Source organism: Perca flavescens, chromosome 5 (genome assembly GCF_004354835.1).
Source record: "Perca flavescens isolate YP-PL-M2 chromosome 5, PFLA_1.0, whole genome shotgun sequence".
Lineage (NCBI taxonomy): Eukaryota > Metazoa > Chordata > Actinopteri > Perciformes > Percidae > Perca > Perca flavescens.
The window spans coordinates 15,974,090-16,002,015 of NC_041335.1; the positions used below are offsets into that span (position 1 = coordinate 15,974,090).

Below are 27,926 nucleotides of genomic sequence, written 5' to 3' on the forward strand. Positions count from 1 at the left end.
GGGTAACTGTGAGTGTGTTGTGTGTGTTCCCTGATATTAATAAATTAAGTTATGTTTTCATTTATATTGAAATGTAAATAATACACTTAACCAGTAGTGGAGTGGCAATCGGGAGAGTCGGGACTTTTCCCAGCCTCTGCTCAACCCGTACGGCGGGCCGCAGCAGCGCCGCACGTTTGGAAGTCTATCGGTAACATTAACAGACAGTGTGTGAGTCTAATGATGGAAAGCCAAAAAGGGAAAGGTGGTGCTGAGAATGTCAGACTCACTTTTTCTTCATTACCATCCCAATAAAATGAAACTAAACTACCTCAAAACTAGCTCCAGCTCAACCAGCTTGACCAGTAAAATGCTATGCATCAGTATTCATTTAATAATGTAATAGATGATAATATGCCAGATACATGAGTAACTGCCATTAATTATTTCTACATTGTGGTATTGGTACTTTTACTTAAGGATCTGAGTAGTTGGATTTATTAAGTACATGCTGTACACTCAAAAGAATCAACTGTTACTGGAAGGCTACTTAGTGACACACATCTCCATCTAGTGGACAAGAGAATATACAGTGAATTCTCAGGCGCTTGAGGTAGTTTAAACTTATGTAAATGTTGCTATATTAAACTGTTATTCTGAGTCCTGTTGCTCCTAGCACAGCACATGCACACCACTGTCTCTGGATTTAATGCATTTTTTTTTTTTAAGCAGGAAGCTTTCTAAACCAGATGGATCGCTTTGGTTTTTGTTGATGTGGTTTTGGCGACCCCAACAGAATGACCAGAGGAAGTTTGATCTCCGAGTCTCTTGCCAGAGGGATATCAAGAGTGATCTGCAACCAAATAAAACACAACCTTTAATAAGTCATCTTCTTCTCCATTTTTCATTGTGCTGGATACATTTCTTCACTCTGGCTCTCTGTCACTACATCAGTTTTGAGTTGATAGAAAAGTTTGGGCTGTAATATGACACTTTGTCCCACATGCACCCATCATTAGTGTGTAGACAAGCCATGAGGCCTGTCCTCTTTAACCCCTCCTCCTCCCTCTTTCTCTGGCTGTCTCTCCTCTCTCATACAGCCACGGTGTGGTGCTGTTGTCATATTCATTCTGAGCTTGACAAAAAGTCATGTGTTTTTGCAACCACTCTATATCCAAGCCAGGTGTATTTTTAATAAGTGAATCATCAATGACACAATATACACAATATAAATACCTTGAGTTTGTACTCGAGCTTCATCATGCAGCAGTTGAAGAAGGTAGTGTGGAGCTGTGGAGGGATACTCAGAACTTTGGTTATGGTCTGACTGGTCTCAGCAAGAACGGAGTCTCCTGTACCAAAGAGGGTGTCATTTGTGTGAACGATCCTCTTTGACTGAGCAACAAAGGTCTGCTTTTCACACAGGTAGAACTTGGGTGTTACTGTGCGTGCAGAGTCGTTGAGTACCTCTACAGAGACTCCTATCGCATCACCTATTTATATTTAGGAGAAAAACATCATTAATGTTTAAGTTAAGGCCATCAAGAAAATAAAAAATCTTATTTCTTATTAAATCTGTTTACCTTGCTTTACTCCCATTTTTTCTGAGCTAACATTGATCGTAACCTTTGCGGAGCCATAAAATGAAATCCTGGTTGCATATTGTTGCTCCTACCAAATGGAAACATACGCCAAATAGCTGCATAGATGATTATTACAACATAGTATAATTATAAACCTACTGGACACACAATAACTAAAATATTGATCTGATTCAAGTAACATGGCAAATTAATTCCATACAGTACCTTAAGTCCAATGATTATCATTTCTGATTTGGAGGCAAAGGGGAACTTGGTCAGAAAAGGGAACTCAGTCTTGGTTTTGTGGACGAGCCAGATTGACTGAGTCAGCTGTGCTCGCAAACTGTATGTAATTTTGCCCCATTTCCCTTGGTAAGATGAAGGCATATCTCTGTAGGGAAATAATCCAAATACACACGGGAGATTATTATAGTTCACCAGCTGGTAAGGAAGTGTTTATTATGGTTATAAATATATATTTTACACGCACATATTTGGAATCACAAAGGTGAATGGATACACATTTCTCCCAGGGCGGATGATTTCTGAACCTTATAAAAAAGAATAAAAAGAAACATTGTTGTTAAATACACATTCATCAGTTTGTTAACAGACTATAAAATATCTATCAATTCAAAAGCTTTAAGCACTCTCTTTCTTTCTTTTTTTGGTAGACAAGAGTGACAATACTAACCATCTCCTTTGTTCTTATCCTGAAGAATGATATGTTCAAAATGAAAGTATATCTTCTTGTCACTGTGCATCCCTGTGGCTTGTCCTTCTTGTTGATGCCATGTCACCTTAGCTTTTCCTTTGGCTTTGACCAAAAAACACTGCACTTTGGTTTCCTTGCTGGTCACTACTGTCACCCTGCCAGACAGGATGTCCCCGGGAGAGAAGGTGCCTCGTTCATTCACCTTGTTGTAATCCACTGAGATATGCTTTACAGTCATGATAAGACTGTATCAAAGAACCGTCCCAAAGTTTGTGGAGTGAACGCACAATGACGATGCTCCTTTTTGCGTAGAATAATTCATGTAAATCTACTGGAAGCCGGTTTGATTTGATCCACGGTGGTATTGAAGTGGGGCCTTTTGCCAATGAGCAAGGATCAAGCAAGGCTGGCATATACACTGTAGAGGTGGACATTTCCAGAGGCTATCTGTGGTGTCTCACATGACCACGTGATCATGAGCTGCAGGTGTCACTTTCACACAGGTAACTCTAGCCAGCAGCCTTGCAGGCTAAATTAGGCCAAATAAATGGAGATTGACATCATGGATGTACTAAGACAAAAGATTCCAGTATGCTATACGTGTGAACATTCATTTATATTCCTCAGTGAATACTATTGAAACCAATGTAAAAACCACAATATAGCACTACATAATACATACTTTATCAATGTGTCTAACTCAGATAGCTTGATGTAAATTAAATTAAACTAAAACGTCAAATTTTCCCCGTTGGTTTACTGAATTTTTACTTTTACACTGACCTCAATAAAATGATAATTTGAAACACAAGTTTGAGTTTAGGCATATTTACTGTTCAAATGCAAATTCATACAGGTACAAATATACAATCAATTCACTTTTGTAATATTTGATATAATAAATAAAGTATAGCTATTCAAGATTCTGAGATAATTTATACCATTTTGAATCCATCTGTTGATAAAAAAAATTTACAGTATAACTGTAAGCTATGTTTAGTCAACAGTAGTTCTGTTCAATATGGCCCTTGTGATATTGGTTTAAGCAGGCTGATAAAAAGTTAGTATTTACATAGTCTCGATTTACCAGACCCTCCTCCAAAACGTGCTGAAGGAGGGTCTGGTTACTCCACATAGCTTAGGGGGATGGGAGGAAAACGTGCTCTGTTTTATTGGCATTTCTATAAACCAATCAGAATCGTCATGGGCAGTGCTAAACTCTACACTGAGCCGCTGCAAAATAGTTGTGCAAGAGAAAACTCAGATTGGACAGATAGACTAGCTAGCTGTTTAAATTTACGCTGCAGAGATCTGAGGAGCAGTCAACCATAGTCCTCATTAATTCACAAAATTTAAAATTCCAACACAAAGAAAGCGGAAGGAAACAGAAAATACATGCATCCGGCGGAAATTCCTGCAGCACCGGGGCCATCCCGGAAGTGGAACACGAAGGATATAGACTAGTATTTACATAACACCATAACACAGAATTACAGCATATGGACATCAATACAGTTCAGTGGAATAAAAAAATAATATTTGGCATTAACATTAGCAACTGACCAATAATCATATGGTTACTATTATTAGCAATCTCCAAACCAACTTTTGGCACTGAAGTCTATATTTATGTATTTATTTGTTTGGATCCTCATAAACCACTATGAAGGTGGCAACTAATCTTCCTGGGGTCAGCCCAAGAAAGAATTACATCATAATGTAAAACAAAAATCAAATGAAGCTACTAATGACTAATGGTGCTCAAGTTGCATTGTGGTTAATCTAAGCACAGTGCAATGCTAAAACAGTGGCGTATTTAAAGTGCACTTGCATATTTGCCAGTGTACATTGCACATGCTTCATATGGAGGTGGGTGATCCACTTCTTGGGGTGCTGCTTGTAATTGTGATGCCATGCTCCAGGGTGCTTGCTCCGGGTCCCCAAATGCTTTAAATCCAAAGCCAGCAGCAGCAGGTGGTTTCATAGCAGGAACCTCAAAGGAAGGTAGGATGACTATAGGGAGTTTGATCTCTGGGTCTGAAGCAAATTTGACCTCTAGATAGATCTGTGAAAAAAAACATAGTTGGTGTTATATTGTTGGTTTTGTCTTCTTTGTATCACCAGAAATATTCTGCAGTATTAATCTATTCAAGTCAGTGGGGGGAATTTTAAGTTTATTACAGTATTCCTTTGTTTTGTCACTAGAGGCTCCCTCTTGTTTACTGTATGTTTTCATTCTCTAGTTTGTTGAGTTCATTAGTGTGTATAAGCGTTTCCTGAACTGATTAGGTTTATATGTGCTTTGCCTTTTTTATAAGTTACTTTTAGTATTTGTTTTGTCATTTTACCAACAGTCAGTGAAGGAAATGCTCCCTTTGTCCTTATCCCTCCCTATCTATTTTATATCATGGCACAGCTTGAATAGGATTTGTTTTTGCAACATCAGTATTTGATTTTTAGGTCACCTGTGACTTAAAAATTAAACCTCTTTCACAAAGCACAAATAAGACATGTTAAACAATGAAAACAGAGACAAAGAAAAGCCCCACAGGCTTCCTATTAGTAGCTATTCAAACAAAACAGTAGTCAAGCATATGAACGGAAGAATGGCTCAAATACAGGATCCATCATTTGACCACAGTATAGTGAAGTTTACCCTCAGCCTGTACTCCAGCTTGATGATTGAGCAGTTCAAGATGGAGGGAGGTAGCTCCGTGGGGATGGAGATCACCTTGGTCACAGTCTCTTTCCCAGAGGATGCAACAGTCCCACTCACGTCCTTAATGATCTTCTCTTTGTGAACTCTCCTGTGACCCTGGGCAAAGAAACTCACCTTCTTACACAGTTCGAGTTTGGGCTTCGCTGAACGATTTGAGTGGTTGCTGACTTCAACTGTGACTCCGAGAGCCTCGCCTGTAAAATGGAGAAAAGAAAGCTAGTCAGTTTCTAAACCTAAACAGTACATTTACAGTACACGTGGTATGAAGAGCGAGAAAAACCGCATAGAGAGGTGGTCAGGTTGGATTGATGGGTCAACAAACACATCACTTTCCCCCAGGAGGCCACTGTCCCATGTGAAAGGTCAACATTAACTTATTTTAACTTAACCAGGATCTATTCCTAGCTTAACCAAGTAACTTAACCAAGTAGTTTTGCTGCTTAAACAACTAATTCAAACAGACTTATTTTAACCCAACCCAATCATTTCCTAAACCTTACCAAGTTTTGGTGCCTAAAAAGGGTCACTGATCGCTACTGGCTATTGTCTCTCAGATGAGAGAGTTTATGGAAACTAGCACCCTGGTACTGATTGGCATGTCCCAGTCATCCATATGTCCATGGCTGGGGCATGATCAGATTACCTTGAGAGAGCAACAAAGGCAAAAACTTGTTGTTCGACCCGTTTTGACGCTGCCCCACACCTTACACCCTGTGCATTGTTGTGTAATCTGTTGGCTTCAAGTATTTCAGCAGTTGGAGGAAGAACGGTTGTAGTTGCAATGTCATCTTCCTATCATGATTTAAATACAGCTCAACCAATACTGTTAAGGTGCAGCACAGTAAATATGAGCTTGCATTTTGAAGTATGGAACTACTGCAGCGTCAGGGAATAAGCTTCTCTTCTGTCAGCGCCGAGTCATTCTCATTACCTGTAGTCCCAGGAGTGGTCTCTAATAGAACCATTTCTACGTGACACTGTTGACTGATTAACCAAGTTTCTGACAGGTTTGGGAGGAGTAAAGTGACACCAAACAAAAGTTTGTAACTCATATTACCTTGCTTGTATCCCATCTGCTTGGTGTGAACATCCATTGATATGTTTCCAGAGCCAAAACCCTTGACAGATTTATCTTTGCAACCATTCTGAGGTTCCTAAAAGAACAGAGCCCACCTCAGATTAACATAGTTAGACAATTGTCTCTTCTGCTTAGGCAACATTGGTTACAGTTTCAAAGATAGCCTAAATGATTACTTACCATAAGTCCAGGAGTATCCATGTCTGCTTTGGACACAAATGTGAAGTGGGTTTTAACCTTTTTTGTCAGCTTCATTGATTGATGAAGCTCTGCCTTCAATTTATGAACAATGTTGCCTATGGAGGATTTGAAAGATGATGGGATTTTTCTGCAAGTACAATAATAGAATATTTAAAGAACCTGAAAATAAGTCAATCATCAATTCTAAAATAAAGACTAAGTAAAGAATAGGCACCCGTCAGGAATCGTAAAGGAAAAGGGAAATGCATGTCTTCCTTCACCAATGACTTCAGTGCCTGGAACAGAATTAGAAATCATTACAGTTGCAAGGGGGTATGTGGAAACATAGTAGCTCAATTAGTTTGAACAAAATTTAAATTATGATTTGATTAAAGAATATATTTAAATATTAACAATTATAAGTCAGCAGTTACACCTGAACACATTTCTAACATACATTGGGAATCGATAAAGGAGTACATGAGTTCCTCTGGGGATACCTTAGACCAAAAAGGTTGGAAACCACTGATACATATGACATTTCCGCAAATATGACAAAAGATTACTTCTCTAAGTTACCTACTGAAACTTTTACATCATATTAATAATGGCTTATTATCTAAGTCATTGCATTAGCTAACGTACAATGTAGGCTATAGCATGATTGCATTTGTTTAATACTTTACCATCTTGTCTTGCCTCTCTCAAAATATGATGTTTGATATCATAATATTTCTCATTAGACCAGTACACATGATTTTGATTTTGCCCATAATGTTCAGACCAGCAGACCCGAGCTTCTCCCTTTGCTATAAAAACAAGCGACTGGATTTTTGTTTCCTTAGAAACCTCCACGATAATTCTACCATTAATGGTATCTCCATTTGAGAAGGTGTTTTTGTTGTTGATGGCATCATATTCAATTAAGAAGTTTTTGATGGTCATTTTCCTCAGAGAAAAATCCAAATCTCGTGTAAATCCAGGAGGAAAGTCAAGGCTTGTAAACCCTGAACAGCTGCTCCGCACTGTTTATATCTGTTGTCAGGCATGCAAATGTTGTTGAACCTGTTTATCTCGTGTGTGCCCAAAAGTGGGAGGCACACATGCACAAAGAGGGAGTGTTAGCCTTCAGCCCTGCAAACTCACCACGGTTTGCTAGCACCCTGGTGCTAGTAAATTAAAAACATAAATTATAGTTTTCATAAATTAAAAAATATCTTAAAGTGCTCATATTATGCTCATTTTCAGGTTCCTAATTGTATTTAGAGGTTGTACCAGAATAGGTTTACATGGTTTAATTTTCAGAAAACACCATATATTTGTTGTACTGCACATTGCTGCAGCTCCTCTTTTCACCCTGTGTGTTGAGCTCTCTGTTTTAGCTACAGAGTGAGGCATCTCACTTCTATTCCATCTCTGTTGGGAGTCGCACATGTGTAGTAGCTAGGTAAGCACTACTAGCTAATCAGAAGCAGAGTATGAGGTCGTGCCACACTAGCAGCTAGGCGAGCATTATAACTTGTGTTACAAAGTGACGCACATTTGTCAGAAGTAAAGGCTGGACTACAATAGAGCTGTTTGGAGCAGTTTGTGAACAGTGTTTTCTGTTGGAGATGGTAAGACCCTTTGGGGTGGACTTTGGGCTTTTTCACTTTGTAAACCTATAACATGCACAAAAAAGATATATGACACAATAAAGGAAGGGGGTAAAAGCCAAAAAGCATAATATGTGCACTTCAAATTGCAAATGGATAAAGTCATAATCAAAGCAATTCATCACTCTGTTGTCGAGAATGAGCATGTCTTGATAACCATCGCATTGGGCAGAGTATAATACCTGTATTTATAACCTGGGTTTATGACTGTCACATTAACAAGACATGCAAACTCTACGGTAAATGTTGCACATGCTGTTTGACATAATGGGATTTTCAGTCCAAATAAAGTTTACAGTTCAGTGAAAGAAATATTCTCTAAATATCTTCTCTTGGCCAAAAGCTACAGTCAGAAGAAAGGGACTCTACGTATTAGTGTGACACGGCAGAATATTTGTGTTTGGTTATAGTTTTTTTTTTGCAAGTGTGTTTTGGTTTGCTGTGCTAGTAGGTTCTACTATGTGGATGAGGAAATTAGACGGGTAAGAAGGAAGAAACACCCTGTTTTGATACCGCTGTTTAAGCCAACCACTGGGAAAGTGGCGATGGCGGCTGAGAACCGCGCTGGAAACCAGACGAGCATTCCACGACTTGAAGTGTCGTCCGCCTATGAGTTCCGGAGCAGCTGAGAGTTAAGTGTTTCACTGGAACAATTCAAATATCATGATAGTCAGCAGCGTTTTCGAACCGTCTACTAGTGGTGGGCGGATCGATCCAAATATCGATAGTATCGATACCAACGCTGGTAATGATATTGATCAATACCAGTGTAACGAGATCAATACTTTAGTTTTAGTTTCTCTCCAGTATGCACCGCTGCGGTTTCATCAAATAGGCGACATGGCTGTCTGTGTAAGTGCCGCTGCTTTCAATGGCTGCTCCTGTCACAGCGCAGAGCAGGCACACTTTGCCCCTCCTCACCTCTCTTGTGATTTGATGTTGTACCATCACGTGACTCAGCAGCACCAGGTAAACAAGCAAGCAAGCAGCACACACACGTAGCACACACACACGTAGCGCACACACACGTAGCGCACACACACATAGCGCACACACACGTAGCGCACACACACACGTAGCGCACACACACGTAGCGCACACACACACACACACACACACACACACACACACACACACACACACACACACACACACAGGATAGAGACGAAGCAGAAGAATGGCAGAGAGAAAGGGGAGCGCTGTGTGACTATATTTTCAGGCCAAAAATTAAAAAACGGCAAGCTGTATAATTTGTAAAAAGACTGTAAGATATAGTGTTAACACAACAAATTTATACAAGCATATGAAAATTCTGTCCTGGGTTTTAACTTAACTTATTAATAATCCAAAGGAAAAATCACAAAACCACTTCAAAGGTCATGAGAATTCATAGCAATTTGATGATGCATCCACCTTAATTATTAAAAAGTATTGGTATCGTATCAGTATCGGCGATACTGGCCCTGCATTTACTTGGTATCGGATCGATGCCAAATTTTGCAGTATCGCACACCACTACCGTCTGGCAGTATTTTTCCTGCGATAGAGTTGCTGAGGAGGAAGTGGTGGAGCGCTTCGAAGAGGACTGGCAAAGCCGAAGTTCCCGCTCTCCACTAACTGAACTGATCAACGACAAGGCAGAGAACACAGAACAATGAACTCCTGTTCAGTAACAGAGTTGAGCTTCCCCATATTTGCTTTTGTATGTACTTCCAATTTTGGGTCTTTTTTTTTTTTTTTTTTTTTTTTAAAGATACTGTATGTCCTCTTAAATTTTGTTTTAAAAACTTGTCCGGTGAAAAAATTAATTATTTTATCCGACCCGGTGCTTGTGGTTGTTCCTTTGGGTTGCCATGCATTGCTCTCCCTTGTGTAAAAGAACCTAGGCCTACCAAGTAAATTGTTTTATTGATTTTAAGAGTTCCTAGACTATAGTAAAACTAGGAGGCGTTGTCCGACAACACAAAGTAAATCTGCCGTGCCACTCACCTGGCAGCCTCGTCACATTAGCATCTAGATGTATTTATCAGTAAATCCCCTGGGAAACCAGTGACTTCCAGGACAGGCTGGATGGCAACCAAGGAAGATTGGTGACTCTGGAAAGTACGGTGGCCGTCAGGGGCAAACTTCCTGCAACTTACGAAACGAAACAATGCAAAATGAAAAGCAAAATGGTGACAGCTATGGAGACGGCTCACCCGAACCACACTGAAGCCATCTTGGATTTGTGAAATTTGTGTTGCAATTACTACGGCTGACCAGTGTTTGGCAGTGTATGGAATGACAGACTAGTGTCCACTATGGTGGCTGATATGCAAGTTATTTATTGCTGTCGGAGTCAAGACCATTTCATACAATATATTAAAAAGTATATATTGGAAATATTTACCAACACTGCCTTTAGTAAGTAAGTAAGTTTTAATAAGCAATGTTAATCCCATACACTTTTTGTCAAATTCAGCAAATATCTTCTCACAGTCACCTAGCTCTGCAAGTATGACCGGCAAAGGAGGAGCCTTGTTAACATCGGTGAGGCTTTTCAACGCTGCAGAAACCTCTGCGATTTCAAAAGAATGAAAACAGATGAGGGCTCTCGTTATGGACAAGTTTGTAATAGCGTTAGCTTCACTGTTTTCAATAGGTCAGCTTAACCTCGTCCGTTTACTATTGTTTGTGATGGCTGCTCCAAACTGGCTGGCTTTACAGCAGTAGCGACTGCTTGCTAATCCACAAGCTAACGTGAGCTAATAGACTGCCATATTTCATTTGGTCAGCAGAGACACAAAGAGAAGTGGTCGCTATGGCAGTGTGTGTCCTTGAATCTGGGAGGTGGATATTTTGAATGGGGGGGGGGTGTATTTGTTTGGCAGTTGGGTTCAAATATCAACAATTTTCGCGCAGCATTGCTAACTGCACCTTTAAATTTGAATTTCAAAAAGAATGGTCAAAGACGAAGCAGCCAAGGCTATATTGTAGCACTTAATAGTTAGTGGACGTGATAACAAAATCTCTTTATTTAAGGGTGAGGCTATTTGCACCCCTGGTACAATTAGCAGTGTATGCGATTTGCACCCCTGGTACAATTAGCAGTATGCTATTTGTACCCTGGTGCAATTAGAAGTGCTATTCGTATCCTGGTGCAATTAGAAATGAATGCTATTAGTACCCCGCCGGTGCACACAGAAATGTGTTCTATCAATACCCTATCTGGTACAAATATCAATGTATTCTATTTGCACCCCTGTGAATTTACAGTACTTTGGCATATATTTACACACAGTTATCCATACTACTCATGTATTACACCTTTTTGGAATATTATCGCCCTGACATTCTTACCCTAACCATAACCAATCCCACTCCTCTTGCCTAAACCTAACCAACCCAACCAGAGCAGGCATATTCATGAGTCTTCCCCTACCACCCTGCAAAAAAACTGACTTGTGCAATTGCATGCAAATTATCCAATCCAAATTTAAAAAAATAAGATCACCACACAGGGGAATCAAACTCCAAACTCCCATACCAAAGGTAAGTGTACTAACCACTCACCTAGCAGTTCTTTCAGGAAGTTGAACAACTGTTTACCACTTGGTTTCTTCAAGCCTCGGTTGCTAGGTAACCATACTGTATACAAAAAAATAGGTACTAACTAACAAACTAACTGTTGTATGCTTTCACTGAAGACAGAAAGCGCAACTGTAGTATCCATTTTCCACTAGAAATTCAATTGTTATAAACTTTAGAGACAAAACTTCCCTAATATGCCAGTTTCTGCGGTCATGGAAGATGAACGTCCGCCATGATTTCGATGCACGCGAGCAACGTTTTTTTGTTGTTATGTCACAGGGTGTAAATAGCTCAGCTGTGTGGCCGAGGCTATTCGTACCGGGGGTGCAAATAGACACTCCATTTATTTAATGTCCTTTAAAGTCCTTGTAAGTATTTTCACACTAGTATTTATTTCCAAAATCCATCAAAGGAATCACATATGCTCCATATGGAGGAGGGGGATCTGAAGGTTGGGGTGTTCCTGCTGGTGGTTGTAGTGGTACAATCCCCCAGGCTGGTGGGTTTGTGCTCCCAAATGGTTCGAATCCAAAGCCAGAAGCACCCATTTGTGGTGCCACCCCAGCAGGAACCTGAGACGCTGGCAGGATGACTATGGGAAATTTGATCTCTGGGTCTGAAGCATATTTGAAATCGAGGTAAACCTGTGAAAACATTGTTGATGTTATATTGTTGGATTTTATTTTGTCACCAGAATTATCGTACAGCCTTATATACATTCACAATTATTTACACCCTGTGTACAAAACCGACTCGCAAACACCATGAACAAGGAGAGAGGGGTGGGTGCAGTTGCTCATCTAGACGAGTAGACTTAACAAAACCCAATAACCCTTCACTTTTCATTTTCTATTTTTACTGCCATATAATCAGAGATTAATGGTTTTAAACAAAGTTAGCACTGGCTATTAAGAGGTGTGCTTAATTTTTCTGATGCCATTTGGTCAATAATGTATTACCAAATTTAAGTTGTATTGATTTGACAAGTGAGATTACCTATCTCAATAGAGTTGTGGTTTTGGTAGTTTTCGTGTGAGTTGTATGCTGTCAAAACTGTAAATCACTTACAGGCATATATGTGATTTTGGACTATAGAGGAAAAGTTGAATTGAAATGTTTATTGAATTAATAACTATCCCCACAATTGTCAATAAACACGAGTCAGGAGACATTATTGTACAGTTGCATAAGAACAGGGCACAAACATCTCTGTTGCCATATAGATGCTTACCCTGAGTCTGTACTCAATTTTGATGATACTGCAGTTGAGGATAGAGGGCTCTAAATCAAAAGGGACTGAGAGGACTCTTGTGACATTTTCTTTAGTAAAAGGTGCGATGGGCTCTCCCACCTCTTTAAAGAGGTCCCAAGTACGGACTCTTCTCTTTCCTCGTGCAAAGAAGCTGTGCTTTTTGTACACACAGTACTTGGGCTTGATCTGGCGAGACGAGTTGTTCTGAATGGAGGCCAGGACCTTCAATCCTTCTCCTGCAAAAAAACAGACCAGAAATATCAAAACAACCCTTGGTATGAGACTAACAAATGTTAATATCACTTTATGTGTTCTTACCTTGAAGAAACCAGTTTTTTCAAGATTCACATCCATGGCTACTGTTCCTGAGTTGAAAAATTTAATTTTCTTGTCCTTAGAATCGTGCTGTGGCATCTGAAAGAAGACCAGATTTATTAAAGCAAAATTTAACAAACACAATAACACTCAAATGTCCCTTGTTCCAGTGCCTCCCAACACAACAAAAGCTGTGCCAATTCAACAGGTATACTGCTAAAATAACCATTAGATAATATCTCTACAGGGAAACTAAAAACACATTTCAAATTCAGTATAATGCCATTGACTATGTTGTGTGAATTTTAAAGCTTGTTTATACAATGTGGCAGTGCTGAATGCAAATACTCAATCGAATATATCTCCTTGAGGCAGTTGGGGTTTAAGCACAGGTAGGTACTAAGGAATGGCTGGATTGCAGTCATTCAACTGCCATCATCGACACGTCTTTGTTGGAATGACAGGAATAATGATGTAACTCAGCAAATACCATCAGCTCAGGGTGACTTCTCAGATCTGCCTTTGTCACAAAGTTGATCTTTGTTGAATCTTTCTGAGGAACTCTCATTGATCTGCTCAGGTGGGCTTCCAGCAAGTACACAATTTTACCAACACTGCCATCAAAGGAGGAGGGCATAACCCTGAAGCACAAGAGCAGAAGAAGAGGATAAACGAATTGGACATTTTTTATGCACTATACAGGAAGCAAGCAATCAAAGTAATATACAGACGCTAGAGTAGATCTATAAACTACAACTTTAGACTAAATATTTCATATATCAAAATAAACTACGATTGCAAAGGTGATGTATTTAGTTGTTTTCAGAAGATAATATACAATTTTCATTGTTTAAAAAACTAAGTCTGGAGAGGATAAGGGTATGTCCAGCTCACAATGGAACCATTAAAATAATAAGTACTTACTGGAAAGGGATCTGAAAGGTGAATGGGTAAACATGGCATCCTGGGGAAACAACATTGCTCCCTGAAAACCAATGAATTGTAAAGAAGAACATGTTTAAATATCATTTTTTCTGTTGTTTGAACTAGCCCTTTGAATGCAGAGGCTTTACCAGCAGCTGTTGTAAAATACTTACATGTTTGTCCATTCTGGTTCGTCAGTAGTGTTTGGGTGTCATCTCCTAAAGAAAAATCAGCACACCTAATTAACAGCAATAATGTTACTTAAGTTATTAAACATTTGGTGTAGACCCCAATGAAGTTCAGTTTACAATCAACTAAAAAAGGTTGAGGCAGAGAAGTTTTTGGCACTTTAAATACAACTCATACACACTTAAAGGTCCAATATGTAATATATTTACTGTAATAAATATTTACTGTAATAGATAGTATTTCAATAAAAGTTCAAATACTATCTTTTCTGACAACCATGCTAATGCCAGTATTTTGTCCTTTTGCAACATCACTACTTCGCGTAAACATACACGCCACTTTACTAAAGCCAAGTGGCGTCTTATCTGTATGCATTTTGAGCTATCCGCGTGTAAACCCGAACGTTCAAAGTACTTAAATAGATTAAGTAGTATACTCAAAGTTTTAGAAAAAGTTCTACTAACTTAATTTTTTCAAGTTGGTGTAACATGTTCTTCCTTAACTTAAAAACATAACTTAAGTACAACTTAATATAATTGAGTAATAACATACTAAGAATGATAAAGTCCTGCACTGTTAATTTTAACAAGTTGACTTTACTTAAATGTATGGAAACTCATTGCCTTGAAAAAAGTAAGTTCAATGAACTTAGTAATGGTAAATTAGTGCAGCTTAATTGTTCTGGCATTCGCATATAAAACCACCCTGCCATGTAACATATTTATAGTATTTCTATTGTTTAAAATAGGGATGATTTAAAAAATAAACTCACAAAAAAAAATGTATATAGCACATGTTAAAATACAATAAAATCTCAAAGTGCTTCACCAAATAAGTAAAATCGATCGTAATAAATAAATTGCAATCAGCAAATGGTCTGACATGCATTAGACATTAGTGGAGGACAAAATGTATTTATTTTATTTATTTTTTGCTTTTTTATTGTCATCAGTTTAATGTAGCCTATATTTTTTTTTATTTTTATTTAAGCAGCTGCAGGGATAATTTTGTATGGCAAGTTAATCTCTGATTCAACGTGAACAGCATAGATATAGAACAATCTATGGTGAACAGAAGGTGGCGCTAATTTGCATACTACACTGATTCCTTACTGCTCTTTGGAAAAACACAGAAGAAGAAAAGTTTGAACAACGCAGCAAGGCGGGATGCAACAGACAGTAGGCTTGCAGAAAGTTACTACTTACGGAGCAGCACTGGACTTACTGTAAGTTTTGAATGTTAACATTCCTTCACTTTTACTTCTTTTATACATGTTTTTATGTGTTTGTCTCAGAGAGCATAGAACTTCTCCAAGCCCCCGCCCTTCACTGGCTTATCACAGTAGTCTTGTTGGGATTGGCAACTTGTCAGATATAGGTTAGCTGCTATAGAGCTAGCCACTTAGCGTGACCACTAACGTTACACACTCCAGCAGCACAACTAGCGACCTACCACTCCCAGACTCACTGAAGAATTGTACAACGGATGAACGAGTCAACTGCCCGTGCCCGCCCACTTGTGTTGCGTCGATTTTAAAACAAACGACCCTGCTGGGGGCAAGCTGCTTTTTATGACAAAGATGAATAAAGTAAAAACCCTTAACAGTAAAGCTTTGGTTTGTAGAAATGTCATTATTGTTGATTAACCATGCAGTAAGGTTCAAGTGTGGCTGCTTTTCTTTACAGTAATGTTAATTTTGCTTAATGGCTTTAGTAACTTGACACTTTGGGGCTCAAATGAAAAGATCATTAACAGGGAACATTTATAAATGGAAGTATTTATGATTTGACACTTTGAATGCTTTTAATTGTTCAGTTTCATATCAGTTTATGCCTTTGCATCTTGCTGTTCCAGTTTCAAGAAGTTAAGGAAGATAACTGGAGATGTGGTAACGATACCAGGTAATCCAATGAATGTGAATTCTTCTATCACCCCCTAAATACCAATAACTTAAATTGTTTTTTTTTCTCAGACAATGTTTTAGTGTGGTAACCCTAAATCATATGCACTCCCACATGCACATATCATTGTTTTTTCTACTTGAAGATGATGGAGACCATATTTCCCCTACGCCGACAGACCATAGCGATGTCCTGCCCACTAGTGAACGACCTCATGGACCGCTGGCCTGCTCTCAAAATAGAGTATGAGGTAATATGGATCAGCTCTCTCTTTTAAAGTGAAAACTGTGATTCTTACTCATTTAGCCGATATTTTTGCTTTATAAATGGGTGCAAGATTCTTCAAATTGAACTGTTTTTTTAATAAGTGTTGTTGCTGTATTCTCCACCGGCTGTTATTTCTATGTAGTTGTATGCAGAGTTCCAGCGGATTACAAATCAGAACCTGCCCAACACGTGCTATGCTGAGCTTGACCGCCATCTTCCTCTAATGATGACCTTATTCAGACAGAAGGCCCCAATAACTGGGAAGACAGCAGATGCTCTGGCTGAAATTTAAAAAATCCACGATGAACAGGTAAATAGATTTTTACACATTTCATAGCTTGAACCAGTGGAACATTGAACAGGTTCAATGATTCAAATGAGATTTGTGAATTTTGCAATTAGTCCACTTTGTGTTTGCCATTTGTCGGATTGCATTAAATATGTTAACAGGTTATTTGTGGACATATGTTCTGATTGGTCTGTTTAAAATCAGCTTTGTTCTGTAAACTCTTAAGTATATACAATTCTGTTTTTATCTGAATAGGAAATCCATGACATCCACACCAAGCGCACTACTGCACACACGTCTCTGGATTTTTAAGAACCTGCATGTGAGTCTCCTTAAGTCACTAACAGATTCTACTGTGTATTATCTAAACCGTTCATCTAAATACTAACTACAAAAGGAACTGTATTGGCATTTTATTCAATGTTCAGTAAAACATTTTATTGTAAATGTCCTTGGTTTCAGTCAACACTTAGATTCTCTGGTAATTTGGCTAATTCATACTGTATGTGCAGAAAATGGATCTTATGTTTTTCAACTCTTACAATGAGACCCAGGTCTCTTTTGTAAAAGAGGTATTGGATTTCAATGGGACTTGGTTAAGGAAAGACAAATTATGTCATCTGTTCTGTTCCATGTGTTAGTTTGTGATTAGTATCTCTTTTTTCATTCATTCAGGATGAGTCCGATGAGCCAGAGCTTGATGGTGTTTGCAGTGGGCTTCATTACTTTCATCATTGACTATGACGCAAGTCCAGTTCACTACCACCCTGTGAGAATCACTGTCGTCATTGAAAGTGACTCCCCAGACTTGGCGATGCCTTCCTGGTAATCTGTGGAGTGATCTATGCACTACACATCAGCTATCCCAAAGCGCTGACCAACACTTTTGAATTGACTTAAAAGATTTAACTTGGTCTAGAAATCCCCGAGGTTGCAGACCCTCAAGAATGAACTAATGATGTAGAAACTCATCTGAAAAAAGGCTGCAGGGTAAAGCATTATAAAAGGCTAGTTCAAAGGTATCTCCTTTTGTCCAAATAATGCCTCAAAAAGTAACTGCACTACTGCAGGTGTTCAGCCAATAGGCCCAAACTACACAATATTCCTTTGTTCTCATTAATATAATGCAAAAGTAACGCTAATGTTTTGTATGTTTTAATGTTTTTCTTAACCATTGTGGGCTGCGCAAGATGACCCACATTTCACTGTGCATTTGATACTGGTTATGTAAAACATTTACATTTTAGAGTTTTAAGTGAAAATGTTCTTAAACTCTATAGAATTTTTGAAATTTCATCCAAATTGCTGCCCTGTTGCCTTACTCAGGAATTAGCCAGGAAGCCAAAAGCAGTGTTTATTCTTTTATAGCTGTAACGAACGATAATTTCATTTTGGTATTATTGTTTTTGATTACTCCGACTATCTGATTAGTTGTCTGGTAAATATCAGAAATTTGTGATAAATATTTATTTCCTAGGGCCTTAAAGAAACATGCCTACTTATTGGGACTTATTCACCGTATCCCCCAGAGTTAGATAAGTCCATACATACCCTTCTCATCTCCGTGCGTGTCGTATCTCTGTCTGACACACCAACCGCTAGCCTATCTTAGCACAGATCCTGGAGGTAACTGGCTCCATCTATGCTCCTAATAAGTGACAAAATAACGCCAACATTTTCCCATTTACATGTTGTGATTTGTATAGTCACAGCCTGTAAGAATAACAAGGTCACATGAATCACAGCCATCTTTAGTTCCCAGTATGTAGGTGTGTATGTACGGTTAGAAAATGTTTGTGTCTTATGTGACCTTGTTATTTGTACACGCTGTGCCTATACAAATCACAACATGTGCTAAGCTAGGCTAGTGGTGGGTGCGTCAGACAGAGTTACGACACGCACGGAGATGAGAAGGGTATGTATGGACTTATCTATCTCTGGGGGATACGGTGAATAAGTCCCAATAAGTCGGCGTGTTCCTTTTAAGTTACCAGGAACACATTTGGAAGGATAGAATCAGAGAATTGAGTTTTTCTTCTTAAAAATCTCTAAAATGTATTTATTTAATATACAATTTATTTATTATTTATTTATAAGTATATTTTAAAATTATTTTTTTATTTTAATTTATAAATGTTTATTTATTTTTCTATTTCATTTTAACCTTTAACTGTTCAAAAGCAGACGTTCATGACTTTTAGATATATTAAGTTAGTTAAACTCAATGTAATTTTTTTAAAGATTTGAGTCACATGGTGTGGTTGTGTTCTTATTTTTTAAAGTTCTGTGAACTTATTCCTGTGGTTTGAAAACTCAAAACTGTAAGTCATAATAACTGAAAATAATTTGAGTTCTGGTAACTTATTCGGGTTTACAGCGTACTATAAATATGTTAAATGGCAGGGTGGTTTTCTATGTGAATGCTAGATAATTAAAAATAACGAAATGTGATTCATCTAAAACAACCTTCTCATTTCATTCTTTTAGATAGATTTTTTTTAAATAGATGTATATGCTACTTGTATAGTCATTTTCAGTCTGTAAACTGAACCAGAAAACAAGTCAGTAGTATTAAGTAGTGCTCACTTAAAAAATGTGAGCCAATTAATTATTTACTCAGAAAAAGCAAGCTGCATTAACTTAAAAACTATGAGCTAATTAAGTGTAATTTACTTAAAATAAACAAGTTGTCTTCACTTAACAAGTATAAGCTTATTGAGTGTTACTTACTCAGAAAAAGCAAGCTTGATTAACTTAAAAACCGATGAGCTAATTAAGTGTCATTTACTTAAAATAAACAAGTTGTCTTCACTTAACAAGTATAAGCTTATTGAGTGTTACTTACTCAGAATAAATAAGCGGTGTTCACTTAGAAAATTTAAGTTTATTAAGTATTGTTTACTCAGAACAACAAAGTTGCACTAATTTACCATTACTAAGTTCATTGAACTTACTTTTTTCAAGGCAATGAGTTTCCATACATTTTTTAAGTAAAGTCAACTTGTTAAAAAAAGCAGCAAACAAATGAACGCAAACAAATGAACAGGATAAACGGAGACAGATTCTACCCAACCTAAAAAAAAACGGCATGTTTCTAACAGTTGCATGACCAAAGACGTAACAAACCCCTTGTAAATATTGGAGATGTATTGAAAGATGGAGACAGCTTAGAGCCCATAAGGACACAGAGTTGGCTAATTTCCTCCTGAACAGGTAAGCATTAGCTTCGGGCTAATTTATCACAGATACTAGAGACGGGCATTTTATGTCATTTCAACATTTGTGTACTCACAATGAATTATATAGCTAGAGTACCCAAGTTGGTTACTCGCAAAAATAATTGAGACACAGCCAGTAAAGTGATCGAGTGTTTGACTGTTTGTTGACAAGTCTGTTTACAACGTGTAGCCTGTTCAGTGGCTGTAGCCGACAAAGGTGAGTTATTTTAAGTTAAGAGAGGGGGGCTATAAATCAGGAAGAGAGGACCGTGAGTTTGCAATGTGTTTAGCGATTGTTGCCATAATTCTAAACCAATAAACTGAGTTAAGTCGGGTGGAGAGGAGGGCGAGGTTGTGTTAATTTTAACGGTTCCTACCGTAATTCCAAGCCAAGGAAGTGTGTCAGGTGGAGAGGACGGCGAGGTTGTTGTGTTTCAGCGGTTGCTACTGTAATTCTAAGCCAATAGGTGTGTCTGTCAGTTGGGTACAGAGCTCCGCGTGAGCATGGACTTTTATGACTGTCAATATGTCCATAATCTAACGTTAGCTACTCCGCTGTGCTGTGAAGTAATGTCTGGCTATGTGAGACAATTGTCTAGCAACATTGTCGTGGGTGCTGCGGTCTCAGCCTGGCAACCTCCGTGATCTTCAAGTCTGGGGAGGAGGAGGCGGGGGAGATGACTCTCTCCAGTATTTTGAATTTGTACTGCAGTAAATATTTTAAACACTAGCTGTCAGTATTATATATTGCACCTTTGAAAAACTAAGGAATTATCTAAATAGTTGCTAAATATTTTTCTGTCGATTAATCTACTAATTATTTCAGCTCTAGTCATTTAGTGACATTAGTTGGTGTCTTATGTGTGTGTGGAGGTGTGTCTTATGCAATCTACAACAATAGAACACAGTTAAATGCACTGCAAATTGATTTGTTATTGTCTTTGTATGTCATTTTGCACACATAGACATCCCCATCCATTATTTATGTGCATGCATCTCATCTTCCTTATTACATTACATTAGGCTGACTCTTTTATCCAAAGCGATTCCAAAAGAATACATGGAACTATGAAGGTACAAACTCAGAACAGCAAGGAGAAGTAGCCTACATTGGCTTCAAATTAGCAAACTACAACGAGCCGAAGTACCTAACCTGTAAGTGCAAAAAGTATTACAATTGTTTTTTTTGCCGTTCTATCATTTAGCCTACTGTTTCGATCTGTAACAATAACCTAAAATTGTCAATTTTTTTAATAATTGCTGTGTCTTTGTTTAACCGCAATATAAAAGGCACCAAAAGTAGTAGGCTACAAACACGTTTTCTGCTTTGCACTTTTTTTTTGCAATTCTGCAACCTAATTTATTGCAAAACACTACACATTGTTTCTTACATTATAGACACTTCAACTCTTGCAATCATTGGAAAACACTTCTATTCAAAATGCAAAACACAATTCGAAATTGGACACACATGATCACCTTGTGTGCCGCAATTAGTCTGCAACGAGTTCTCCATCAGCATGCCATCCTAGGTCCCAACTTGACCCCTTATTACTCCCCATTTCTCAATCTGATTGCGGAATTCTTTTCGGCTTGGCGTTGGAAAGGGTGCGACGGCTAACCACATGTAAACCGGTTCAAGCCACAGAGCAGCACAAGAGGGCTGAGCTCTGTTAGGCAGGACAGGAGTATTTGTTTTCCGCTGTCATAAACAAACATCCCGTTGATTCCGTGTGCTTTTATTTGGAAACGTCTGCAAGGCAGCCAATGCTGAATTCAACATCTTGTTAAATGTTCATTCATTCATTCAAATGTAGCCTATATGCATTTACCTGTGAGATCTTTGTCGTGAATTAAGTACTGTTTGATGCTGAAGTACTTGTCCTTGGCGTGGTAAACAACAGTAGTTTGACCGTACCTCTCAGTCCACAACACCTCTGCTTTCCCCTTGAATTTAATCAGTAGCGAGGCGATTTGGCAGTCTTTGGCCACTTCAAGCGTGACGTGACCCAAAACGACGTCGCCACTATTAAAAGTGTTTTTCTCATTAACGGGGTTATAGGTAACTTTGAGGCTCTTTACGGTGATCGACATAATGCTCGGGTTGCACGGAAAATGGCCAAGGAAATACTCAAGCTGTCGTCCAAGCTGGAGCAGAAAGAGCACCTCTAACTTCCGTATCGTGTAGTTTACCGAGGACTGTGAAAATTGAAACGGTTTAACAAGCTCAGAGACTGTTTCTTTTTTTTCTTCTTCTTTACTATAATATATTGATATTATATAAATCATTAAGGCTATACTTGAGTTGGATGGTCTTTTATTTTCAGATGGTTTCTGGCTGTTTTCATCTCATGGGCAAGGACAAATTATTACCTTCCAGTAAATGCAATCCAAACACACTTGTTGTGTCAAAAAAGCTTTGACATTATGGTTTCTAAATGGTAGAATTTATTCGACTGTTTGCTGTAGGTGTATAAACTGATGTTAATATTACCCCTAATAATCTTTCATTCAAAATGCTAAAATGTAATCTGTTTCACACAGCAACAAAAAAAAAGGATGGGAAGGTGTACCGCCCCAGCCTTCTTTAATTCCTTCCATCAGTTTATACAGGTATGAACTTTACCACCTTAAATGTCAGAGTTGTCTTGTTCATATGACATCAGTTGACAGGCAAAGACTCTCTTTGAAATACATTGGGTGGATAAAAAAAACCTCCAGTCCAGTGAAACAGCTTACATCATTAATCAATCAGCATGTGATGAATGAGTCACATGATGTGACTCATTCATAACATAAATCATTCTTGCCCTTTGCCTGGATAACAGGGACTAAGCAAAAAGGGAGAAGGTAGGATAAGCAGGCAGATGCTCCCCATCATCAGTCCCCTGTAAAGCGGTCAGGATCACTATGGGGAACTTGATCTCGGGGTCTGAAGCATACTTGACATCCAGATAGACCTGTGGTGGACAAATAGTCAGCACTTAGCATACCGATCATGCATCCCCTGTTGTCATAAGGACCTATAGTTTTGGGAAGAGAGACACACACCCTGAGTCTGTACTCTGCTTTGATGATGTTACAGTTTAAGATGGACGCACATGCGGTGGGAGGGATGGTGATGATCCTGGTGACAGTCTGACCTGCAGAAGGTGGGATGGCATCACCCACCTCTTTCAGGATGTCTCTGGTTTCCACTTTCCTCTTCCTCTTTGCAAAATAACTGTACTTTAAATACAGACAGTATTTGGGCTTGATGTCACAAGATGATCTGTTCTGAATGGATGCCACAACCTTTATGCCTTCCCCTGCAAAACAAAACATGCTCTCATAAATATAAAGATCCCTCTTACTCTCCAGTTGATATAGACAGCAATAATCTCATTCTGAATGCAAAATATTATATATATATATTAACAATATTACAAAGTCAAAGGTGGCTGCATTAGTTGTAGAGACATGATAAATTAAAGCCTCTATTATTTAAATGCTGTGTCAGAATGCAATGTACTTGAATTGTCTCTGATATTGTTACAGTATATAACTCTTATTCTGATACCGTATCTGTCTCAAACTATATCCCAAATTAGAAACCTGCATTTTAGAGGTATTTCAATCATTTTTTAATTATTGTAAATTACAGTTTTTTTCGATTGCTAAACGACAGTGGGCACAACTGGAGTCACATGTGCAAAACGCTAACTACAGTCTGCACAGCAGCAGTTCATGTGGACCAAACTCTAGTTCGTTTTTCATTGCTTGAACACAGTTTTCAAAACTCTACACACTTATCCCATGACTTTAACCACAACGTGCACAACACTGTAGATTTACAGCACTTTGTTCAAATGCTAACACACTGATGTCAAAACTGTTAACCACACATTCAAAACAGAATAGATTTCAGTCTGGTGCCTATCAAACACTGCTGATTGCAATTTTAGCTGAAAGCCTAAATAGGTGGTTTTGTCTTGAACATATATGGTATTTTAGACTAGTTAGTGAAATATATGGAAACAGGTAAAAGAGCAAAGATTTATACAGAGGAAATCTTTCAGTAAAAAGTTCTTATGGTTTTTTTTTGTATACAAACACCAAATAAGAATGAAACTGAAATGAAACTATTCTTTGGTACTTTGTATGTACCTTTTAGTTTTTTTTCCCCCAGTAATTCCATAAATTACTAGAGACAAAATACTTTATTGAAAAAAACTGCTGATTTTCATTCCTTCTTTTTTACCTTATGTAAAAATTGGTATGCTATACAATCTATATTTTTTAAACTATTGAGTAGTGTCAAGTCACTCAAATTGTTCAAACTGTAAAGATGAAAAAGTTTGTAATTTCTGTATTGGTGTTTGATGCTAGTGTTTTTACCCTCAGTGTGTTCTGAGTGGCAGTGTGTGTTATCTCAGTGAGGCTTGTGCATAGTGTTTGGCTGCATTGAGCCTGTTTTGCAGGTGATGTGAACTGTTTAGCTCAGGTGACTGTTGGTAGTGCAGACTGTAGTTTGAGTTTTGCACATGTGACTCCAGTTGTGCCCACTGTCGTTTAGCAATCGGAAAAAACTGTAATTAATTATCACTTTAAACTAGTGTATTTAAGTTTTGCTGAACAGTTTTGTAGAACATTCTACAGTTAGGAATACGGAATAGACAAATGTTAAAACAGCGAATGGTCACACAGTTTGCATACTGACATGGTATTTTTTTTATGCAACCATATCAATCTTAACTTTGCTAACATTAGCCACCAGGCTACTGGTCATACCAGACTAAGTAAAGTTGTAGTAGAAAACCCTTGACTGTACTGAATGGAGCAAATGTGCTCCACCAGTAATTAGTAATGCAGCAAATGTGCATTTGAATGCTTACTATCAAAATTCATTTACAATATAGCTTTAAATATAAATTTTTGTTGTTTTAAAAGGAGCAACCTTGAACCCAGAAGCTATTTGAATTATCTCTCTGACGATACTATTATTACATGTGTCATTTATTGTTGTCTTATCTTTAGACAATAAAAAAACTCCATGAGCAAAAGGACTTTGACATGGTTCAACCACAAAGAGTTTATTTCTGAATGCAACCCACTGTTATGATCATCTGTGGAGTGTCTGTGTATATGTATACAGTAATTCAATCATTGTAGATCACACATGGTATGAAATTACCTTGGTGGTAGCCTGTTCGTGCAATGTTTACATCCATGCCTACTGTCCCCGATGTAAAGAGCTTCATTTTTTTATTAGTGATACTGTGCTGTGGAGTCTGACAGACAAAGAAAAATGAGTAACGGATAGTGTTACTTCTCATTACTGCAGCAGTGTCAAAGTCAAGCAACAAACCCATTGGATGCCATTGGTGTGTGTGTGTGTGTGTGTGTGTGTGTGTGTGTGTGTGTGTGTGTGTGTGTGTGTGTGTGTGTGTGTGTGTGTATGTGTGTGTGTATGTGTTAATTAAGTAATTCTTGCTGTCAATCAAAACCATCCAACTGGTAACTGAGAAAGAGCCATGCTGTAATCCAAGTCCAACTATGTCAAAACAATCTCTAAGGACATAGGGAGAAAGAGGGAGGGCAGGAGGAATAGAAAGAAAGGATCAGGAAGCAGAAAGAGAGAGAGGGGGTAAATGAGAGATAGAGGAAGGGGGAGAAAGACATTGTGTGTGTGTGTGTGTGTGTGTGTGTGTGTGTGTGTGTGTGTGTGTGTGTGTGTGTGTGTGTGTGTGTGTGTGTGTGTGTGTGTGTGTGTGTGTGTGTGTGTGTGTGTGTGTTTAAGGTGGGTACCATCAGCAATGGATCACTCTTCAGGTTTCCTTTGCAAAGGAGAGTGAACTTCACCTTAGCTTTGGTGTCTACTCTCATTGACCTGCTCAGATTTGCCTCCAGTGTGTACTGTATCTTTCCATATGAGCCTTTGAAGGAGGATGGCAGGTCTCTGGCACACGTAACAACACAATATACAAAACAGACTGGATGATGGACAGTAAATACTCTTTCAGTAGCACTATATTTAGATTGCCTCAGGTTGTTACTTACAAAGCAACAAGAGCAACTACATTATGTAGCTACTCATGTCAAGTGGAAATGGAGCACACACTTCAATTAGTTTATGATAGGCATTGATACAAAGAATATTGGGCTTCTTTTGAGAAAACTCACTCTGCAGGGATCTGGAAGTTGTAAGGGTAGACATGGGAGCCCTGGCCAACATCATTATTACCTGAAAGGCAAGAAAGTTACTTAATGTGGCTTCCATCACTGATTATGGCAATGTTTATTAATCAGAACATAATACATTTCTAGGACAGAAGTGGGAGATTTTTTTAAGAACAACCTGTTGCTGTTATAATCGGCATTTGCTGTCTGTGTGAATGGGTCAAAAACACCCAAATCATCTCATTAAAAGTGTATAATTGTATAATGTATAATGTAAGGTAAATCCTTTTTCATTTTGTTTAAATGCAGATGGCATGTTGTATGTCTTTAATCTCAACAATGTAACAGATTTAATAAAAAGAAATGCACAGAAAGAGTAAGCGGATATATAAAAAAAAGACAAAAAGTCAACTTTTCATATCATGTGTTAAGTATTTTTAAAGTGTGCCACATGAATTAAATAAACAATTAATAAAACAAATCAGTTTTTTCTAAATTGAATAACATCACTTACCCTGGCCCTCCTGAATGATAACTTGCTTGATACTGAAGTACTTCTCTTTGTTACTGTACATTATGATTGTCTTCCCATGCGTTTCAGTCCATTTGACTTGTGCTTTTCCCTTCAGCTTTACACTGAGCGAATCTATTTTGCAGTCTTTTGACAGTTCTAGTGTAATGTGTCCTGTAATACAGTCACCGCTGGTGAAAATATCACTGTGGTTTATGGGATTATATCCCACTGAAAAGCTCTTAACCCTATCTGACATGTTATACTGTGTGACCAAGTAAAGCTGTAAGCACAAGGCAAGTGTCAGGTGAGACAGTGAGGACAGAGATTATCTCTGCATGCAGATAGACACTCTGGTTTAGGTAATAATTAAGCTGCAATACTTCAATAAGCCTTGCTAACTGATTGGAACTGGATTGGTAAATGAAGAATTATGGCTCTAAGAATATAAAAGGTTACTTTGGAGAAAGAAAATAGATATAATGTAATATCAAATGAATGTTTCTTGCATGAATTAATGCAGTGGTTAAACAACACAATTTAATGAATGGACTCATTCTTACTGTGTGCAACTGCTGACAGCATATGCTGCTACAGGCTGCTGCTGGCTCTCCTTCTATGGGTGTGTCTAACACCTGTCAAATACATCATAAGCAGGGATCATGTGAGCTAAACACATTGCTGGAAATAATGACTATGTGGTATTCAGGCAAATTCCATCAGTACACCTTTGTTGTGTCTATAGGTGTGAGGATGAACATTGGCAAAAATCTATTTTTTTACAGAAATGTGTTGCAGAATCCCAAATCATCTTTAAATGTTATTCTGGTGAACAGTTCTTAGAGAGTAACGCTTTTTTTTATATAGCACTTTTGAAAACCCAAAGTTACATAGTGCTCCATAGTAAAAACTTTGAAGAATGAATAAATAATTACTACACATTTTATTGCCATATTGTACCAGTGCCCTGTGCACTCACACATGATTCATTTTAATACAGTTGAGTATATTACCTATTATAGTACAACAACAAATAATTTAGTGTGAAACTCTACATAACTGGTGATATCAGATTATCTTGAAAACAACCGTGTAAAGTTGTAAAGTACCAATCCCAGAGTCACCGTGTTTGACTGATAATTTCATTAACTCCTTGATTATCTTTGACAGTGATATCCTTTGTGCGTGCTATTTGCTGGGGTTGAAATCATCATGTGTCATCAAGGAACAGCTATGGGAAATATCTGTTGCAGTGGTAAGCAGTTCTTAGCATTCATTTGAAAGTTTTGTGTGATTTTCTCAAAGAAAAGGTGAAGCGAGCGTGATGAGCAAAGCCTCCAAATTTAGCAGCTGAAACCTGTAACCTTGTGCGTTTGCTGTCCCCTATAGGAAACCAGATGCACTGCACCATGTTTGCAACCA

At 38.2% G+C, this 27,926-nt stretch overlaps 2 protein-coding genes across 2 annotated transcripts; both read right to left on the reverse strand.

Moving 5' to 3' along the window:
- Window positions 1-4,015: 4,015 nt before the first annotated feature.
- On the reverse strand, window positions 4,016-6,547 carry LOC114555044 (arrestin domain-containing protein 3). Its single transcript, XM_028577130.1, has 5 exons — window positions 6,490-6,547; window positions 6,255-6,402; window positions 6,054-6,150; window positions 4,934-5,190; window positions 4,016-4,342 (listed from the first exon to the last, which is right to left on the reverse strand). The coding sequence occupies exons 2-5, from the start codon at window positions 6,327-6,329 to the stop codon at window positions 4,094-4,096; spliced, it is 678 nt and encodes a 225-aa protein (XP_028432931.1). The 5' UTR covers window positions 6,330-6,402; window positions 6,490-6,547; the 3' UTR covers window positions 4,016-4,093.
- Window positions 6,548-22,665: 16,118 nt separating this feature from the next.
- Window positions 22,666-26,568, reverse strand: LOC114555442 (arrestin domain-containing protein 3). The gene is made up of 6 exons (XM_028577811.1): window positions 26,508-26,568; window positions 25,997-26,057; window positions 25,622-25,772; window positions 25,008-25,104; window positions 22,886-23,142; window positions 22,666-22,794 (listed from the first exon to the last, which is right to left on the reverse strand). Exons 1-6 carry the CDS (start codon window positions 26,566-26,568, stop codon window positions 22,666-22,668), a joined length of 756 nt encoding a protein of 251 aa, XP_028433612.1.
- Window positions 26,569-27,926: the final 1,358 nt, after the last annotated feature.

Excerpts from the sequence above, each read along its gene's own strand:
- LOC114555044 (XM_028577130.1), bottom strand. The coding sequence starts at position 6,329 with ATGAAGCTGACAAAAAAGGTTAAAACCCACTTCACATTTGTGTCCAAA. Across the intron at positions 6,151-6,254 it reads TGGATACTCCTGGACTTATG|GAACCTCAGAATGGTTGCAA; the intron begins GTAAGTAATCAT and ends CTGTTCTTTTAG. Across the intron at positions 4,343-4,933 it reads AGCTGGAGTACAGGCTGAGG|ATCTATCTAGAGGTCAAATT; the intron begins GTAAACTTCACT and ends TTTTTTTCACAG.
- LOC114555442 (XM_028577811.1), bottom strand. The coding sequence starts at position 26,568 with ATGTACAGTAACAAAGAGAAGTACTTCAGTATCAAGCAAGTTATCATT. Across the intron at positions 25,773-25,996 it reads AACTTCCAGATCCCTGCAGA|AGACCTGCCATCCTCCTTCA; the intron begins GTGAGTTTTCTC and ends TACGTGTGCCAG. Across the intron at positions 22,795-22,885 it reads AAGCAGAGTACAGACTCAGG|GTCTATCTGGATGTCAAGTA; the intron begins GTGTGTGTCTCT and ends TGTCCACCACAG.